Source organism: Hibiscus syriacus, unplaced genomic scaffold, assembly GCF_006381635.1.
Source record: "Hibiscus syriacus cultivar Baekdansim isolate YM2019G1 unplaced genomic scaffold, ASM638163v2 tig00117056_pilon, whole genome shotgun sequence".
Lineage (NCBI taxonomy): Eukaryota > Viridiplantae > Streptophyta > Magnoliopsida > Malvales > Malvaceae > Hibiscus > Hibiscus syriacus.
In genome coordinates this window covers 6,047,780-6,068,636 of record NW_024063539.1, presented here as the reverse complement: position 1 = coordinate 6,068,636, position 20,857 = coordinate 6,047,780, and the positions used below count along the sequence as shown (strand labels likewise).

General features: G+C 40.1%; 2 protein-coding genes and 1 pseudogene across 4 annotated transcripts in view; 1 reads left to right on the top strand and 2 right to left on the bottom strand.

The window, feature by feature from the left end:
* The window catches only part of LOC120198219 (tetratricopeptide repeat protein 27-like), a 27,188-nt gene extending 26,616 nt beyond the window's left edge, over window positions 1-572 (bottom strand). Inside the window, exon 1 of one of the 3 annotated variants that reach the window (XR_005523342.1) lies at window positions 101-571. Coding sequence is in view for 2 of the 3 variants with exons in the window: in XM_039199578.1 (XP_039055509.1) it covers window positions 101-516 (416 nt within the window). In the remaining variant the exon portion in view is untranslated. Of the gene's footprint in view, window positions 1-100 lie in introns of all 3 variants that reach the window. The other 2 variants (XM_039199578.1, XM_039199577.1) reach the window with 2 other exon arrangements.
* Window positions 1-2,924, top strand: part of LOC120198221 (ataxin-10-like) — a 13,037-nt gene extending 10,113 nt beyond the window's left edge. Inside the window, exons 3-4 of the mRNA XM_039199579.1 lie at window positions 1,118-1,731; window positions 1,840-2,924. Of these exons, the coding sequence (XP_039055510.1) occupies window positions 1,125-1,731; window positions 1,840-2,732 (1,500 nt within the window). The 5' untranslated portion in view covers window positions 1,118-1,124 and the 3' untranslated portion in view covers window positions 2,733-2,924. The remainder of the gene's footprint in view (window positions 1-1,117; window positions 1,732-1,839) is intronic.
* On the bottom strand, window positions 2,913-20,857 carry LOC120198222 (annotated as a pseudogene).

Genomic DNA, 20,857 nt, shown 5'->3' with positions numbered 1-20,857 from the left:
AAACTCGGTTCCTATAATATATATTATTCGGAAAGCAGGAGGCCAATAAAAGAGTTGCAAATAGACGGTATTTCATTTACATAGAAATCGAAGGCCTTACCCAGTCAAATTACACTGAGTAAACCAGAATAATGCTGCCACAGCAACGCACACAACAAGAAAAACCCTACAAGCTTTCTCCGCATTGTTAATGGAAGGTTCATTAATGAACGATTCGACTCGGTCTAGTAACTCGGAGTAAACTCGGTCGGGAGAGTGAGAAGAGAGGTCGGAGTCGGGCGAGGCAAGGACGAGTCGTGCGGCGTCCGAGGAAAGGGCTCCGAAGTAGTCACCGGACTCGACGGAAGTGAGGAAGTTGGAGATAAGAGCGTGGAGAGGAGGAATTGAAGTAGCAAATTCATCTGAATGTTGGAAGTGAGAAGAAGAAGAATCAGACGGAGGCGGACGTAGGGTGCAGCGAAGGAGTCGTAGCTCATGCCCTCGTAGGATTTCTACTTCGCGTTCCGCCATGTTCATGGAGCTACTAGAGAAAAGCCAGAGAAATCAAGGGCTTAAGGGTTTTACAAAGTAAATGTTCAATTGGAGGCTAAATGTGTCAATTAACGACTTTTTACTACCAAGTATTTGAGAGGCACGCGCGTTATTTATACCGACATGTCAATATTTATATATTATAAAGGATTAACTTCGAAAAAGAAAACCTAAATCCCAAATTGAATCTTTTCTTCAGCTTCTCATATTCCATTCCCTTTCACTGAAACTTTCAACAAAAGCCCCACATTGAGGAGAAGTAGAAGAAGGATTAAGGAGATTCAGAGAGTAGCAGGTGCCTTACACTTCTCTGTTTGGTTTTATCAGTTACTATCATACGATCACACTCTACTGGATTAAGCTTAACCCATATGATTGTTGTTTTATTTGTTTGAATCTGCAAATTTACGGGCTTGAAGAAGATGGAAGTTTTTATATATGGCTTCTGAATTTGTAGTCCTTGAAAAAAAACTGTAAATTATTTGGGACGGCTTGTTTGGTTCTAGATATATCATTAACTTCTGAAGAATGTGAATTGATTTTCATGTCCTTTTATTGCATATAATTGTCTTATCTTGTTTGCGAGTTCTGCAATGGTCGGAGAATCATTGCCGGAGTTCAACGATCGGGAAGATGTTTTGCAGCCTTTACTTAGCGCATCAAATTCATCCTCGCTACGTGAAGCCCTTGAGATTCTTATACAAGCTTCTAGGGATGCTGTTGGCCGTGCAGAACTTGCATTAAGGAATATCCTTCCTTCTGTTTTGAAGCTTGTAGAATCTCTCCATCGCACATCAAGTCGAGAATATCTCATCCAATCTTTGAAGCTTCTTAGGAATCTATGTGCCGGAGGAGTTGCCAATCAGAACTCGTTTTTGGAGCAAAATGGAATAGAAACTGTTGCCACTGTTTTGAGGTCTGCAGCACTTGCTTCTGATCTGGAACTTGGAATTATTCGTATCAGTTTGCAAGTTCTGGCAAATGTTTCATTGGCTGGAGTAGAGCATCAACAGGTTATTTGGCTTGAGTTGTTCCCAAATGAGTTTTTCATGCTAGCAAGCATCCCTAGTCAGGAGACTAGTGATCCTTTATGTATGATTTTGTACACCTGTTGTGGTGGAAGACCTGGACTGGCTACTGAACTCTGTAGATACTCGGGGTTGCCAATTGTAGCAGGTTTAATTCGTACTGTTGCTTCAGGTGCTGATGATGAGCCTTTGATTTTATGTTTTTTATTATTGTGTTCTGTACTTTGTTTTAAATAGATTTAGCTAACTCTGAATTTTTCTCTTAATGTTGTTGCCTCAGTTGGTTTCAGAGAAGATTGGTTTAAGTTACTTCTTTCAAGATTATGTCTAGAGGACATTCACTTCCCATCACTCTTCTTTAAACTATGTGAAGGCAATGCCTCTGAGAACAGGGGAAACACTGCTTTAGGGGATAATTATTTCTCATCAGAGCAGGCTTTTCTTCTGAGAATCATGTCCGAGATTCTAAATGAAAGAATTGATGAAGTAAGAGTTCCCGATGATTCTGTATCGTGTGTTCTTGAAATATTTAAGAGATCCTTAACGATTGTTGATTTTACCACTAGAGGCAAGTCTGGTCTTCCAACTGGCTCTACATCGGTTGATGTTATGGGATATTCTCTCATTATTTTGAGGGATATCTGTGCCGGAGACAGTGTAGGAGACTTGAAGAAAGATTCGGTAGATGTTGGTATGTTACTCTCCAATGAACTTTTAGACATTTTATTATCTTTGCTTCGTGATCTTGAGCTGCCATCAACCATAAGAAAAACCCTGAAAGATAGTGAAAACCAAGAACAGATTTTGCCTTCATCTAAGCTCTGCCCTTACAAAGGATTCCGGAGAGATTTGGTTGCGGTAATCGGAAATTGTGCCTATAGAAGCAAGATCGTACAGGATGAAATAAGACAGAAGAATGGGATTCCACTGTTGTTACAGCAGTGTGTAACTGATGATGACAACCCGTATTTGAGGGAATGGGGGATTTGGTCTGTGAGAAACTTACTAGAAGGTAATGCAGAAAACCAACAGACTCTGGCTGATTTACAGTTACAAGGGACGGTCGACACACCTGAACTCACCAGACTTGGTCTCAGAGTGGAGGTTGATCAAAACACTCGTCGCGCAAAGCTCGTGAACATCCCAGGAAGCTACCAAAAGCCTGTGGAGTAATTTTATTTAGCTATTTTAGTGTAGTTGACTCATTAGAAAATATGACATTGTCCTTGAAATTGTGTTTTGATTTGGGCAGTTATGTGAGGAATTGATACATGGAAACAAGACCGACTATTTCTGGTTTTGCTTGGATTAGTCCTTGTAATGAATATTATAATCATAATACTAAATCGTGCTTGCAGTGTGCAATTACGGATGTTATGATAACTATTTAACACTAATTATAGCAAAATCCCATGACATGATTCCACTGATCAAGAGCATTAGGCCCAGTACAGTTACTCACGACATGATTCCAGACCCACTGAACCAAGTACCTACGTTTGATTCCATTCATGTTATACGTGGCGCCATCTTTGCCCTTCAATACATGTCCCATGTAAGGCACATCACCTACGGTTCCATAAATACCTTCGCATATATCCGTTATTTACAAACGACCCACCTCTTGCCCTGAGTACCATGCGTTTCCAAGTGGGTCGGTGGCCAGCTCGGCCAGCTCGTGTCCGATAAAGCTTATCATCCCGTCCACTCCCACGTCACTGTTGGGTGGTTTTAACGCCTTGAACCCCGGGATGTATTCTGGTACGGAGAAAGGGAAAGCGCATGTTTGCGGGCAAAGCTTTGCTGAGTTACCCACCCATGCGTATAGGAGCGTGTACCTCATGATTGTTTTCCACGTCAAACTGTGGAACCCACAAATCTGGTTGCAAAAATTCTGCACGTCCACGTCAGCGGATGTGAGCAAGAGGTACAACCCGCTCTTGGTAACTGGCAACGGTTTCGTGCCAGCTGTTACAGCGCTTCTTATCACGTACTGCATTGATGAGCGCGTGAGGGACTTCCCATGGGAGTAAAAGCAATCGTTTTCCTCCGCTACGTGAACCCTACGGGAAACGTTGGCGCCCGTTTTGTCCGTGTACAGCTGTACGGTCTTCCACTACCCGGCAACCGTAGGATGCTTGGAATGAACGGCGGAGATTGAGTTGATAAACTCGCGGATAATATTCTTTTGGGAATTCTGCCACGCGCCTTACCAGATTGGGTGGTGTCGCAACCGTCTTTCGATTAGGTTCCGAAATTTGGTTTCGACTTGAAAAATGTAGATTGGAGTCGCCACCGATCATTTATTTAAAAATAAATGGGTTGATCGGATACCCTATTTCTTACCTAATCTGTGTCTTACCAGAAATATGTCGGGCTCGGGAGTCGGTTACGGTCAGGAAGGATTAGCACCCTTGAACCGCCCTTTTGGTATTACGTAATTTTCAATTGTCTTAATTAAGAAAATTGCAAGTTAAATTAAAAGGTAACATATGATCCAAATTATTTATCTCTAATAGATTTAAAATTTCTCTAAAAAGTCAGAAATGTTAAAATAATAATAATAATAATAATAATAATAAATATTAAATAAATTAAAGAAAAGATATAAAAAACAATAAAAAGATAAATCAAAAAAGAAAAATAAAATAAAATAAAAAATATATTCAAAAAGGTAAATCAAAAGAAAATAATAAAATAATAAAAGGAAAAAAAGAACAAAAGAATAAAAAACGTAGTGAAATTAAAAGGAAAAAAACACACAAATAGCAACTAATATGCATAATATATATATATATATATATATATATATATATATATATTATGAAATGCACAAATAAAAAAATGTGTAAATTTTTAAATGCACTACAACTATCATGCATGATAATGAAATATATGTATATATATATATATTAGGAAGTGCACAAGGCTCGAGAAGATGTGTAGAAATGCACAACTAACCTGCATAATAGTATAATATATATATATATATATATATATATATATATATATATATATTATGAAATGCATAGTGAAAAGGTGTGTAGAAATGCATGACAACTAACATGCAAGATAATGAAATTTATATATATATATATTTTAGGAAGTACACAACGCTCGAAAACCCAGTAAATTTATGGAATGCACAGCTAACATACATAATAGTAGAATATATACATCATGAGCACAGAAATCAATCCAAAAAAAAGTTTATTTAACTTAAAAATAAAGATAATAAAAATAAATAAAAATAAAACAAATGAAAAATATATATATATATTAAAAAGGACGTATTTGAAGTAAAATCAAAATTTAAGGGCCAGTTTCGAAGAATTCGAGGTTTGGAAACCGGATTTGGGATCAAAATGACATACCTTTAAAACACGAGGGTCAAAATCAAAAGGAAATTGGGTTTAAAAATCAGATTTGGGGGGTGAAATGAAAATTTTAAAACATGAAGGTCAAAAAAGCGAATTTTACCCTTTTTAAAGGAAAAACACGCGGTTCCTCGACCACTGGGTCGGGTCGCGCGGATCGAATGGGCTTAGTATTTAAGTCAAATTTTTTTTAAAACTCTTATATTCTCTCATTTTTTAAACAGAAAAGCCCCCCCCATCATTTTTCTCTGATTGTTCTTGAGGCTCAAGAACAAACCGCCGTGGTCTTCAAAAACCCAATTTCCGACCACCCATCGCCGTCTCACCGCCGCCGTTGAACGGCGACGGCCGCCGTTCATCGGTGGCAAAATTTAAAAAGCTTTTATTTTTTGTCAATAGATCTTTACACCCTCGTTCCGAAAATGCGGGTCATTTTTGCAAAACAACCTCTAAAGAGCGTAGATCTGGAAGCAAAGTTCCGAGAACTCCCTCTCAGTCATCGGCTAAAAATCGGGGTTTTAAGGTTTCCGAGCCAAATTTCCAGCAACATTCAACATGCAGAAGCAAAAGAAACGAATGAACAAGGTAAAAAAGTTATCTTTTATTATCTTTTTCGAAAATCCTTACAAGTGCTTGAATTTTCTTCGCTATTGTGTGTAAGTGGTTGTTACACAATGATCTCGTGTGTGAATCCAGTGTAAAATCCTCTCCTCTTTTACAACCGTTTATGTGTTCTATTTATAGTACAAAAATATCCTAAGTTTAGCCTATTTGATTCCGAGTTAAACTCGGTTTCTTGTTGTTGACTAACACACGGCGTTGCTTTGTGTTTCATGTGTTGGTGATGAGCGAAACGGCCGGCGGAGTTTTCGGTGTGGAGGAGTCTGTAGTGGAAACGGCGCTGGAACATGCATGCGGCGCTGGAACGAGTGGAGGTTGAAACCCTAAAGTGGGGTCTACTGTGAACTGTTAGATCTAGTCTAGATCCAACGACCATTAACGCTGGCGGCTGGGATGAGCTAGGGTTTGGAACAACCTTAATTTGCTACACCAGGCTTGACCTGCTGTTGGGCTTGGGTAGCTGACTTGGGCCATTGTTATTTTGTAACTTGTTTATTGGGCCTATATTTAAATAAAAGAAATGAATGAATATTTTTTATAATATAGTTTGTAATAATAAAAACATATTATATAAAACTATATCAATGGATGAAATTCGATGTCTACAGCTGCCCCTCTTTGCTCATTATCGTATGACAAAAATAGAGCAAAGATTAAAAGACATAAATTTCGGCCACGTCAAATATCCTCCGTCTTGGAGTTGAAACCCGATATTGAAACCAGTTTGTCAATATGAATCACGAAATGACTCCCTCGTCGTGAGGTTGAGTTTAATTGAAAACTTATGAGCGTGATATCCTTCGTCATGAAGTTGAAATCAAACTCATAGCTTTTGGCAAGTGGCTTTTGAATCGTCTTCTGGCTCAAGATACTTCGTCGTGAAGGTGAAACTTGACCTGGAGACTTTGGTGTTGTGGTGTTATAGATGACTCCTTCGTCGCGAAGTTGGGTCAATCTGTTTGTGAAGTTAGAATTGCATATGGCTCATTCGTCGTGAAGTTGAACCTGATGATTGGATATCATTCGTCGTGAAGTTGAAATCCAATCTAAAAATGGATGCTGCTTGTATGCACGATTTCATTCGTTGTGAAGTTGAAACCATGAGTGGCCCCTTCCAAGTCCAATATCCTCCGTCGTGAAGTTGAAATTGGCTCTGGAACTGGAAAATTGTTTGTTGACAACCAGCCGTCCCTTCGTTGTGAAGTTGAACTTGTGTTGTCTGGAGTCCAATATCCTTCGCTGTGAAGTTGAGATTGGTTCTGAAATTGGGAAATTGTTTGTTGACAACCAACGGTCCCTTCGTTGTGAAGTTGAACTTGCGTTGTCTTGAGTCCAATATCCTTCGCTGTGATGTTGAAATTGGCTCTTGAATTGAGAAGTTGTTTGTTGACAACCAGCGGTCCCTTCGTCGTGAAGTTGAACTTGTGTCGTCTGGAGTCCAATATCATTCACTGTGAAGTTGAAATTGGCTCTGAAATTGGGAAGTTATTTATTGACAACCAGCGGTCCCTTCGTCGTGAAGTTGAACTTGCATTGTCTAGAGTCCAATATCCTTCGCTGTGAAGTTGAAATTGGCTCTGAAATTGGGAAGTTGTTTATTGACAACCAGCGGTCCCTTCATCGTGAAGTTGAACTTGCGTTGTCTGGAGTCCAATATCCTTCGCTGTGAAGTTGAAATTGGCTCTGAAATTAGGAAATTGTTTATTGACAACCAGCGGTCCCTTCGTCGTGAAGTTGAACTTGCGTTGTCTAGAGTCCAATATCCTTCGCTGTGAAGTTGAAATTGGCTCTGAAATTGGGAAGTTGTTGTTGACAACCAGCGGTCCCTTCGTCGTGAAGTTGAACTTGCGTTGTCTGGAGTCCAATATCCTTCGCTGTGAAGTTAAAATTAGCTCTGAAATTGGGAAGTTGTTGTTGACAACCAGCGGTCCCTTCGTCGTGAAGTTGAACTTGCATTGTCTGGAGTCCAATATCCTTCACTGTGAAGTTGAAATTGGCTCCGAAATTGAGAAGTTATTTGTTGACAACCAGCCGTCCCTTCGTTGTGAAGTTGAACTTGTGTTGTCTTGAGTGATATCCTCCGTCATGGAAACTTTTAAAGTGGATCTCAACAAATTGCATGTATGGAATTTTGAGGATTTCGACCCCTGGTCTTGAATTCTTCAAATGTTCAAATCTGATGTTTGTTTTTTTATCCTTGATCAGAGAATTACCTCTCGACCATCTTAAGTATATGCATGAGCTCTGATCAGCTTCCGAGTACCTGTACTTTTCAATGAATCTTTGTGCAGTAATATACGAATATCTTTTGCATGAGTGAATAAATCATTAAGTTTAAGCGCAATCCAAGATGCTCAAAATGAATTGGTGTAGAGAAAAGGAGTGTCTTTTATTAATGACAACCATTTTGGAAGATGAAGACATGATGAGGTATAAACGAATATCTTAGATTTCAATAATGTGGGCACTTCTGAGCTGAAAAGCCATTAGGTGACCTTGAATACAGCCTTTGCCAAAGGATCTTTGAGAATGCGACAACATTCAGGAGAGTGCAACCTTTCTCCGACTCGATGAGCCTATGGAAAATTTAGATGTCGGGGGTTTCAACTGTCTGGATTTCTTGAATTATCCAAATTACCCTTTCGAGTTTTCAATTTGGACCCATCCTTGGTTGCAAGATGCCCTTTACGGGTTTTCACCTTGAACCCACCTTTTTGCTCTTTTTCTTTTTCTTTTTTCTCTTTTTTCTATCTAGGGCGCCCTTTCGGGTTTTCGCCCTAAACGTTTTTTTTTATTTAGGACGCCCTTTCGGGTTTTCATCCTAACCGTAGTATTTCTTGACTGCATCTGAGTTGATGGGATGTGGCAGGTCAGGTCCGTCCATTTCGGCCAGGACAAGGGCCACTCCGGAAAAGGTCTTTTTCACGACATAGGGTCCTTCCCAATTTGGCATCCATTTTCCTCGGAAATCTTTCTGAACTGGCAAAATTCTCTTTAGCACCAGATCTCCTTCATGGAATATTCTTGGGCGTACCTTCTTGTCATGTGCTCGAATCATTCGTTTCTGATAGATTTGACCATGGTGAATGGCTTTCAATCTCTTTTCATCTATCAGATTAAGCTGATCGTATCTGGATTGCACCCATTCTGTGTCATCTAGTTTGACTTCTGTCAAGACCCGTAGTGACGAAATCTCTACTTCAATGGGCAGTACTGCTTTCATTCTATAAGCTAGTGAAAATGGAGTTGCCCCAGTCGAGGTTCGTACTGAGGTTCGATAAGCGAACAAAGTGAAAGGCAACTTCTCATGCTAGTCCTTGTAGGTCTCAGTCATTTTCTCCACTATCTTTTTAATGTTTTTGTCTGCTGCTTCTACTGCACCATTCATTTTTGGTCTGTAGGTAGTAGAATTATGATGTTTTATGTTGAATTGCTCACAAGCAGCTTTCATCATTTTATTGTTCGAGTTTGTAGCATTCTCGGTAATGATCCTTTCAGGTAAACCATACCGACATATGATTTATTTCTTCAAAAACTTACAGATAATAGATTGAGTGACACTGACATAGGAAGCAGCCTCTACCCACTTAGTGAAATAATCAATAGCTACAAGAATGAAACGATGACCATTCGAAGCCTTTGGATGGATTTGTCCAATTACATCCATGCCCCACATAGAGAAAGGCCATGGTTACGTCATGACATGAAGCGGATGTGGTGGAACATTTATTTTATCTCCGTAAATCTGACATTTATGACACTTTCTAGCATAGTTGATGCAATAACTTTCTAGTGTGGACAAGAAATATCCACATCTCATTATCTGTCTCGACATCATATGTCCATTTGCATGTGCTCCACAAACTCCGTCATGTACTTCTCCCACTATCATTTTTGCCTCTTCAGCATCGACGCACCTTAACAGAACTTGATTATGGCTTTTCTTGTACAAGACTTCTCCGTCAAGGATGTATCCAGCTGCCATCCTTCTAATAGTTCTTTTATCGGTTTCAGTGGCCTCCTCTAGATAGCTTCGATGTTTGATATACTGTAAAATGTCATCGTACCAAGGCTTAGTGTCTTTTACTTCTTCAATCTGGTAGCAATGAGCCGGGTACTCATACGACTGCATGTCAATTGGTATCATCTCGGACTCCCTGCCAACTTTGAATGCAGCTGCCAAGGTAACCAAAGCATCAGCCATTTGATTCTCTTCTCTTGGCACAAAGTGGAAAGTGACTTCATCGAACTCTTCGAGCAAATCCAGTATTAGCTTCCGGTATTCCATCAGTTTTGTATATTTGGTTTCCCATTCTCCAAGGAGTTGATAGATTACTAATGTTGAATCTCCGTATATCCGCAAGGTCTTTACATTTTGCCCCAGTGCAGCTCGAATTCCCAAGACACATGCCTCATACTCTGCCATGTTATTGGTACAATCGAAGTTCAGTCTGCTGGTAAATGGGTAGTGAATCCCTTCTGGAGAGATCAGGATGGCCCCGATACCATGCCCTAATGCATTTGATGCCCCATCGAAGTACATTCTCCAGGAACTGTCTGTTGAAATACATGTTTCTTCTAAGGATAAAGCCATCAAGTCTTCGTCTGGGAAATCAAAGTCTAATGGCTCATAATTCTCATTGGTTCTGCTTGCTAAGAAATCTGATATGGCACTTCCTTTTATGGTTTTCTGGCTCACGTACTCCATGTCGAATTCAGACAATAATATCTACCATCGGGCTAACCTTTCAAATAGAGCAGGTATACCCATCATGTATTTTAAAGGATCTAATTTGGAAATCAACCATGTGGTGTGATACAACATGTATTGTCTGAGTCTTTTTGTAGCCCAGACTAAAGCACAACAAACTTTCTCGATAGGAGGACATCTGACCTCGCAACCGGTGAACTTCTTACTCATATAGTAGATGGCTCTTTCTTTTCTTCCATTGAGTTCTCGAATATGGATAAGTACAAGAACAAAGGTTTGCCTGGGATGGGGGACATCAAGATAGGAGTATGAGACAGGTACTCTTTCACTTTTTCGAATGCAATCTGACAGTTTTCATCCCATGCCCCAGGGCTATTTTTTCGGAGAAGTCGAAAGATTGGATCACACTTATCGGTTAACTGAGATATGAACCGAGCTATGTAATTTAATCTGCCCAGAAAACCTCGGACCTCCTTTTGTGTTCGAGTTAGAGATAGATTCTGGATGGCCTTAACTTTGTCAGGATCAACCTCTATGCATTTTCTGCTGACTACGAAGCCTAACAGTTTCCCGGATGTTACCCCAAAAGTACACTTGTTAGGGTTCAGACGAAGCTGGAACTTCCTCAATCTTTGGAAGAGCTTTCTCAAATGCTCGACGTGTTCATTTTCGGTTTGTGCCTTGACAATCATGTCGTCGACATAAACCTCGATTTCTTTGTGCATCATGTCATGGAAAAGAGTCACCATAGCTCTCTGATATGTTGCCCCACCATTCTTTAATCCGAAAGGCATCACTTTGTAACAGAAATTTCCCCACATCGTGACAAAAGTGGTCTTCTCCATATCTTCGGGATGCATTTTGATCTGATTGTACCCCGAAAATCCATCCATGAATGAAAAGTAGTTGTTCCCGGCTGTATTGTCCACCAGAGTGTCTATGTGTGGCAAGGGAAAGTTGTCCTTGAGACTTGCCTTGTTAAGGTCCCGGTAATCGACACACATGCGTACTTTCCCGTCCTTTTTCGGCACAGGCACTATGTTGGCCACCCACTCCGGATATTTGGCCACTTAAAGAAAACCAGCATCAAATTGCTTCCTAACTTCTTCCTTGATCTTAAGGAGCATTTCTGGTCGCATCCTTCTCAGTTTCTGCTGCACTGGTTTGCATTATGGTTTAAGTGGTAGTTTGTGGACTACCATATCCGTGTCTAATCCAGGCATGTCTTGATACGACCAGGCGAACACCTCTTTGTACTCTTGAAGTAAGTCTATCAGGTTGTGTCTTGCTTCCGTCGAAAGAGTCGTGCCGATTTTAACCTCCTTTCGATCTTTCTCAGTACCCAGATTCAAGATTTCGATTGTTTCTTTATGGGGCAGTATTTGTTTATCTTCTCTTTCTACCATTCTCAACAATTCAGTAGGCAAGTTGCACTCCTCTTCAGTGTCGCACTCATCAAATTCCCCGAGGTAAATGGCCGATTGAAAATCCACCTCCGGATCAGGATCATTAGTGCTTACATTATTGTTATCTGGGAATCTGAAATAAGGGAAATGTACATGTGTGAGAGGAAAATATCCCACACGAAATAATCAAGAATTAAATTTGAGGGAAAGTGGAAATAAAGTATCGAAATGAAGAAGATAGACAATGAATTCAAAAAGAAACAAAGGAAAATTTGTTTGCCATGAGAAAAGAAAAAATGCATCTTTTATTGAACTCGAACATAATGTTTATTAACCCTTACAAAAGATCACCTATTGCCTCGGGTATAGGCGAATAGGGATAGTTCGAATATTACTCTGAAAGATTCTTGTAAACCACAGGTAGTTCTTCGACCGACCAACGGCTGGCACGAACCCAAGTGGCAGAGGGCATATCCCAGATCTAATTGTGTCATCAGCATTCCCAGTGGATAAAACATTGATGCTTAAATCTTCCAAATCCGCTTCTAAGTCTGACAATGTGGTCTGAAACACATAACCACTTGACTTGAATGTATGGCAAAGAGGCGGGAATGTCATGGGCTCCCATTAAAGTTCACTTCGAGTCAACCTGGCTAGTCTTCTCTCTCGGTTCTTCTGAACTTCTTTTCTCTTCTCATGGTAACTGGAATGAAAGCCGAGCCCAAACCGGTCTGGCTTTGAAATAGAAAGGACTGGATTAATCTTTCCCTGCAGAAACTTTCCAAGCCCTCTTCCAATCTTGGCACCTCATCCCAATATTTGTATGATTTCCATCCTGGTACACTTGGAAAGCCGGGGTTTAGGAATCCTTCTTCCTTCTGCCACAAAGGTGGCATTCACAAATTCTAAGGAGCGGAACGAACACTCCACCGCTTCCTCTTCCACCTCGATGTATGGGGCCTCCGTGGTCACACTTGCCACAATATCTTCCTCAGCATTGATAATTACTAGGGTCCCGTCAATAACAAATTTAACCTTTTGGTGCAATGTGGATGGAACTGCACCAGCTTGATGAATCCATGGCCTTCCCAGAAGACGGTTGTAGGAAGGCATGATATCCATTACCAGAAACTCAATATCATAGGTAGCAGGTCCGATAGTCAGTGGCACCTCTATCTTGCCAATAACCTCTCTTTTGGTCCCATCAAATGCTCGGACCATGTTCTGGCAGGCTCTCATATGCGAGGTATCTATTGACAGCCTTTTCAAAGTTACTAAAGGCATCACATTTAAGGTTGATCCGTTGTCGATCAATACACTTGGCAGAGCATGCCCCTTGCAGTAGGTGGTGATGTGCAATGCCTTCGTTCGGCATCTTCCTCTGGATGGAATCTCATCATCTGAAAATGTGATGAGATTATCAGCTTGAATATTATTTACCAGTCGATCTATTTTGCTGACTGGTATGTCTTGTGGCACGAATGTCTGATTCAGGACCTTCAACAGTGCCTCCCGATGTGCTTCTGAATTGAATAAACGTGTCAACATTGAAGAACGTGTTGGCAAGTTGTGGAGCTGTTCTACAATACTGTACTCACTATGCTTCAGAAATTTGAGGAATTCTTTAGCTTCTTCCTCATTTATAGGCTCATTGATAGCCAATACGTCTTCCTTGAAGGGCTCTAGTTGTCTTTGCCCCATATTGTTGTCACATCCTTTGTAAGTACTCACCTGGCATCCGTACTTCCATGGCACCTGTCGATTGTCCTTGTACTGAAAATGTCGAGGTGTTGTAATCACCACCTTTGCTTGTGGAGTTGTCGTTGTCGTCTTTGCCTTAGGGGTGATGATTAAAGGACTACCCCTGCCGAGTCTTTTTTCTGATGATTCTCCGGTAGCGCAAATGTCTGCTTCTGGGGAATCCTGAACTTCTTCATAAAACTCCAGCTCTTTCGGGTCCATCATAAGCTAGACTAATATCTTGAATTCGGGGCATTCCTGCACTTTATGCCCCTCTTCGTCGTGGTAACAACAGTAGCTACCACCTTCATTTTTTACTGCATATGACTGGGATACAAGAAGCCTTGCCTTTACCATTTGGCTCCATACCCAAGCCAAAGGAGCTTTGATTTATGAAACATTGGTTTTGATTCTCCTGTCATTTTTGGTGATGACTGCATTAATTCCGGCCTCCGGATGATTAGGCAAGGGATTCTGGGCGACGTTTGGTGTTTTAGAGTTGAAGGTGATCCAGTTCTTGTTCCGCATTCGTTGTAAAAGCCTCTTGAATGTGAGACAACCTTCAATCGAATGCCCTTGCACACCACCATGATATTCACAGTTCGCGTTCTCATCATACCATTTCGGATATAGGGGCTTTATTAGATCCATTGGGTAAGGTGAAACTACGTGAGTGTCGAGGAGTTGTTGATATAACTCTTTATATGTCATGGGAATGGGATCGAACTGCTCCCTTTCCCTTTCCCTCCTTGGTTCCCTTTGAGTTTGGGTAGAAGTACTAGATGGTACAGTTGCAGTGGTTTTTGAGCTTGAGACCGTAACACCCTTGTTGATGTTATAAGTGTTGACATTGTTGATCTCTCGGTCTTTGTTTTTCATGGGAGGTTTCTTACTGGAGTCTCATCCCTCGATTTTTCCTTGTTTAATGGCCAACTCAATCATTTCACCGGCCATGACTAAATCTGAGAAACCTCCATATGTAATTGCTACCAGGTGTCCGAAGTAAGGTGCCTTCAGGGTTTGTACAAACAACTTTCTAGTCTCTTTTTCATCCAAGGGTGGATGAACCTGTACAGAAAAATCCCTCTATCGCTGCGCATATTGTCGGAAACTCTCATTGTGCTTCTTTTCCAGGATTTGCAGCATAACCCGGTCTGGTCTCATATCGTTGATATGTTTATATTGTTATAGGAAAGACTTGGCTAAGTCTTTCCATGTCTTGATGTGTGTTTGACTGAGCTGATTGTACCAACGGATAGCTGAACCAGATAGGCTCTCCTGAAAGCAGTGGATCAGGAGTTGATCATTCCCTCCATATCCTGTCATATTCCGACAGAACATAGTGATATAGGCGGGTGAGCAATTGTTCCCATTGAACTTCTCAAACTCAGGAACTTTAAACTTTGGTAGAAGCACCAAATCTGGAACCATGCTCAGCTCCCTTGCGTCCACTCCATAATAATCATGGTCCCCTTGGACCATTTTTATTCGATCTTCTATCATCCTGATCTTCTCTTCCATCTTTTTCGCTTTGTCATCTTCATTGAAATCCGGGATACTGTAATCATCCAGATGATTATCAGGATTAGTTTTGGAAGTTTGCACCTTTACAGCAGATGGTGCTTTTCCTTTGACAGCAGAAGAGTTTTCTTGTGGTACGGGTAAGATCTCGGGTGACATAATCACCTGTGAGGTTGGTGATATGGTTACCCCTTCGGAGGGACTTCCCCCTACTGCACTAGCTTGCTGTAAACCTGATAACTTGGCCACTATTTGGTCGACCAAGGATTCCTGGTTTTTCTTGATAGACTCCAGAGTGCTCTGACTGTTTTGAGCCATCTTATCTTCCAGTTCTTTTTGTAATCTTGCCATGTTCTCCTCGAGTTTTTCCATTATGGCCTCCATTTGTCTTTTCTTTGCTCGGGTATTGTGCGGGTGATGCGTATTTAATATTTGCGATGGTAAGCTTGGTGTTTGCTCTTTCCCTTTCTGAGACATGTTCTGTTAGTTAATATGAATGTAAAAACATGGAAAATATAAAAATAAACATGAAATATAAAATGCAAAGTATGCAATGCATGATGTATACGATTTAGAGGAACTGATCCAGAAAAGTATTCATTATTATAAATAATCTTTATTTAGACAAAAATGTTTTATCTTGTAAGAGACATAAAAACAATCAAAGGTACATTCGAACTAAACCCTCTAAACCCCAAACAACTTCTAGTAGGTTGACAAGTTTTATTCCTTCATCTGTCACTGGTTGTATACCTTGTCGAACCACTCCAGCTTCCCTTGCCAGGCCATGTAGATGGTGAGCTGCCTTCTGTACTTGATCTAGGAAGTCTCGGATAACTGCGTCTCTGGCCTTTACCCTTTGTTGTGCTTGCTCCCAACGGAAACGCCACTGCAAACCCCTGTCGAAGGGTACTATCTGAAGCTCGCTCGCTTGCTTTTTGAACCCATCTATAATAGTTTCTAACTCATCTATTGTTTTTCCATCTCTCTCATGTTGTTTCTCCAGATCAGCCATCTGGATTTTCAAGCGTTGGTTTTGATGCTGGCTGTCTACTAAGCGTCTCTGGGCAGTTTTTATCTGTTCTTTCCAGGCTCTCTCATCAGGCCCCTCGAACTTTCTTTTCAAGCTGTGAGCTTCATCTTTTCAGTACTCATAAGACACATTCAACTTGGAGTTATCCTTGACCGTATCTTGATACCCCTTTCTCAAGTCTTCAAGCTCAAAACGGACTCTTTTATGTTCTCTTTCTAGTTTGTCTGCTTTATCTTTCTGTGAGTCGGCCTTGAGTTTCCATTGATAACATTCAGCTTCAAGTTCCTTTATCTTCTGCTTCAGTTCATTATTCACAACTTCAAACTCTGCCTTGACTATCTCAAGTTCAGAAGGGGTAGGTTTGAGATGTTCCTCCATGGTCTATGTGTCCTCACAGTCTGGCACCGGGGTATTGTTGTTTTTTCGCAATATTCGCCACTCTAAATAGTCTGGAGTGAGCATATCTTTAGTAGCCACAACATGCATCCGGGATACTTTCTCCCATGACTCGGCTATCTCTTTGATCTTCTTCTTATAACTATCACCGTGATACACAAACTCTGATGTAGATAATATGTATGTTGCTGGGACAAACTGAAGTGCCCCATACTGTCTAAGTGCCAATAACGGAGCATACCCAACTGCACCCCAAAGTCCAAGTACGATCATAGTGTCAGAATCCCCACATCGAAAAAGAACGTCACTGAGGAACAACCAAGGGGCTCTCCAGGTAATATCCCGGTCCTGAATATGAGTGCAGACCTTCAACCATTTTTCCTTTGAAGTGCCCTCATGCCATTTCATAGTGATGAACTCTCCCAACGGTGAATAGGTAGTGCTGAATCGGCGGTAGGCTACCCCGTTAGTCTTCCAGAAGTGGTTGTGAATCCAGACTTGAAGGAGTTGAACACATCCAATGAACCTTCCTCCACCAGTTATTCTGCAATGATTAAAAGACCGAAAGGTCTCGGCTAAGATGGTCGGCGCTGGGTTGACTCGCCTTGGAAGTTGTTCAAATAGTTCTACTACGACTGCGTCGATGCACCCCAAAGTCTTCGAAAAGATAATCAAACTGTACAGACACAGTGCAAAAAGATCTATAGTCTTCCATTCATCAGGGTGGTTCTTCATTAGTTGCTTATATGGATCCACTCGATTCCTTCCCCGTTACCTTTGTGTCGGAGTCGATCAGTCACCCACTTTTCATCAACCCCTGCAATCTTGGCCAGTCCATTCTTAAAAGGCTGACCCTTGATATGTTTGATATATGCCTTCTCTAGTATGATGTTTTCGCAGTGCAGTAGCGTGGTATACTCTTCGATAGTGGGCACCATGTCCTCCCGGTTAAAGGTGAAGCAACTATATCCCGGGTTCCAGAATTGAATCGGTGCTCGGAGCAGGGGTTCATCAGTCTTGACATGAAGTAAGAGGGCAATATCACCATATCGTTGGCTGAACTTCTGCTTTCTGTCATTCTTCCAACTGTCCCAAATGTTTCGCAACTCTTGGACATCATTATGTTTCAGGCTGACAGAGGCATAGCTAACCAGCTATGACACGTAGTTCCCCTGAACACTGTCTCCCTTCTCTTTCTGAGTCATCTCAGACCATAGTCGTGCCTCGGCGTTCTTAATCTCTTGTATTACAACACCTTTGTCCATTAATTCATATTATTTTGTGTGTAATAAACACTTTTTAAAGATCAATAACCTCTTGTTATGATGCAAATGCTAAAAAAACAAATACAAAGGCAAAAATGTTAGTAAAATAAATAAATAAATAAATGACGAAAGAAAAAAAAGACATGGTTAAGGTAAAAATATCCTAGGTTTCGGAAATATGGTTTTGGGGTGAGCCCTAATTTCTTGTAGTCTTCGGGTTTAGGTTCTAAAAAAAGGTACTCGAGTTCTCCTTGCCGGTGCCCCTTTGGGCTTGCCAGACCCTTAGTCCTAAACCCATCACAGGCTTGTGTGGACTAAGTTAAACTCGATAGGACACATTCCCTTATGCCCGCACGGTGAATAAATTCACACGAAGACATAAGGTATATGAATCATGAAGGCTACTTGCTAGGCCTGCACGGTGAATAAATTCACACGAAGGCGTCGCTTTTACCCCCACTTAAAATAGGGTTTGAAGCTCGGGTATAGAGCCTTAGATGAAAAAAAAACTTTGAAGGCTGAAATCATGAGAAAACGATTAATCCAACTATTTACTCGAAAATATAATCAAAAGTAAGTAAAAAGGATCAAAATATTACCTTAAAATTTAAACTTACCCTTTTCGTTAAAAAGACAACTGGAAATTACCTTAGCCTGACTCACTTACCTGGTCCCCAGTGGAGTCGCCAAGCTGTTGCAACCGTCTTTTGGTTGGGCCCCGGAATTGGGCTTCAACTTGAAAAATGTGGATTGGAGTCGCCACCGATCATTTATTTAAAAATAAATGGGTTGATCGAATACCCTATTTCTTACCTAATCTGCGTCTTACCAGAAATATGTCGAGCTCGGGAGTCGGTTACGGTCAAGGAAGGATTAGCACCCTTGAACCGCCCTTTTGATACTACGTAATTTCCAATTGTCTTAATTAAGAAAATTGCAAGTTAAATTAAAAGGTAACATATGATCCAAATTATTTACCTCTGATGGATTTAAAATTTCTTTAAAAAGTCAGAAATGTTAAAATAATAATAATAATAATAAATATTAAATAAATTAAAGAAAATATATAAAAAACAATAAAAAAGATAAATCAAAAAAGAAAAATAAAATAAAAAATATATTCAAAAAGGTAAATCGAAAGAAAATAATAAAACAATAAAATAATAAAAGAAAAAAAAGAACAAAAGAATAAAAAACGTAGTGAAATTAAAAGGAAAAAAAACACACAAATAGCAACTAATATGCATAATACTAATATATATATCTATATTATGAAATGCACAAATAAAAAAATGTGTAAATTTTTAAATGCACTACAACTATCATGCATGATAATGAAATATATGTATATATATATATATTAGGAAGTGCACAAGGCTCGAGAAGATGTGTAGAAATGCACAACTAACTTGCATAATAGTATAATATATATATATTATGAAATGCATAGTGAAAAGGTGTGTAGAAATGCATGACAACTAACATGCAAGATACTGAAATTTATATATATATATATATATTTTAGGAAGTACACAACGCTCGAAAACCCAGTAAATTTATGGAATGCACAGCTAACATACATAATAGTAGAATATATACATCATGAGCACAGAAATCAATCCAAAAAAAAAGTTTATTTAACTTAAAAATAAAGATAATAAAAATAAATAAAAATAAAACAAATGAAAAATATATATATATATATATATATATACATATATTAAAAAGGACATATTTGAAGTAAAATCAAAATTTAAGGGCCAGTTTTGAAGAATTCGAGGTTTGGAAACCGGATTTGGGATCAAAATGACATACCTTTAAAACTGGAGGGTCAAAATCAAAAGGAAATTGGGTTTAAAAATCAGATTTGGGGGGTGAAATGAAATTTTTAAAACAGGAAGGTCAAAAAAGCGAATTTTACCCTTTTTAAAGGAAAAACACGCGGTTCCTCGACCACTGGGTCGGGTCGCGCGGGTCGAACGGGCTTAGTATTTAAGTCAATTTTTTTTAAAACTCTCATATTCTCTCATTTTTGAAACAGAAAAGCCTCCCCCCATCATTTTTCTCTGATTGTTCTTGAGGCTCAAGAACAAATCGTCGTGGTCTTCAAGAACCCAGTTTTCGGCCACCCATCGTCGCCTCGCCGCTGCCGTTGAAAGGCGACGGTCGCCGTTCATCGGCAGCAAAATTTAAAAAACTTTTATTTTTTCAATAGATCTTTACACCCTCATTCCGAAAATGCACGTCGTTTTTGCAAAACAGCCTCTAGGGAGCGTAGATCTGGAATCAAAGTTCCGAGAACTCCCTCTCAGTCATTGGCTAAAAATCGGGTTTTTAAGGCTTCCAAGCCAAATTTCTAGCAACATTCAACATGCAGAAGCGAAAGAAACGAATAAACAAGGTAAAAAAGTTATCTTTTATTATTTTTTTTGAAAATCCTTACAAGTGCTTGAACCTTCTTCACTATTGTGTGTAAGTAGTTGTTACACAGTGATCTCGTGTGTGAATCAAGTGTAAAATCCTCTCCTCTTTTACAACCGTTTATGTGTTCTATTTATAGTACAAAAATATCCTAAGTTTAGCCTATTTGATTCCGAGTGAAACTCGGTTTCTTGTTGTTGACTAACACACGACGTTGCTTTGTGTTTCATGTGTTGGTGATGAGCGAAACGGCCGGCGGAGTCTTCGGTGTAGAGGAGTCCGTAGTGGAAACGGCGCTGGAACATGCATGCGGCGCTGGAACGAGTGGAGGTTGAAACCCTAAAGTGGGGTCTATTGTGAACCGTTGGATCTAGTCTAGATCCAACGACCATTAACGCTGGCGGCTGGGATGAGCTAGGGTTTGGAACAACCCTAATTTGCTGCACCAGGCTTGACCTGCTGTTGGGCTTGGGTAGCTGACTTGGGCCATTGTTATTTTGTAACTTGTTTATTGGGCCTGTATTTAAATAAAAGAAATGAATGAATATTTTTTATAATATAGTTTGTAATAATAAAAACATATTATATAAAACTATATCAATGGATGAAATTCGATATCTACACGTGGATGCTGACATCGGCGGTGAGGACAGGTCCCATGTGATATCTTATGTTGTCCAACTTTGATGAGACCTCTAATTTCACGAAGCTTTTGGGTTCTAATTCCGGCAATAGACGGTAACCGATTACCGGAGTTACGATGAGCAATGCAACAACTGCGATGAGAATCATCGGAACCCGGTGCAT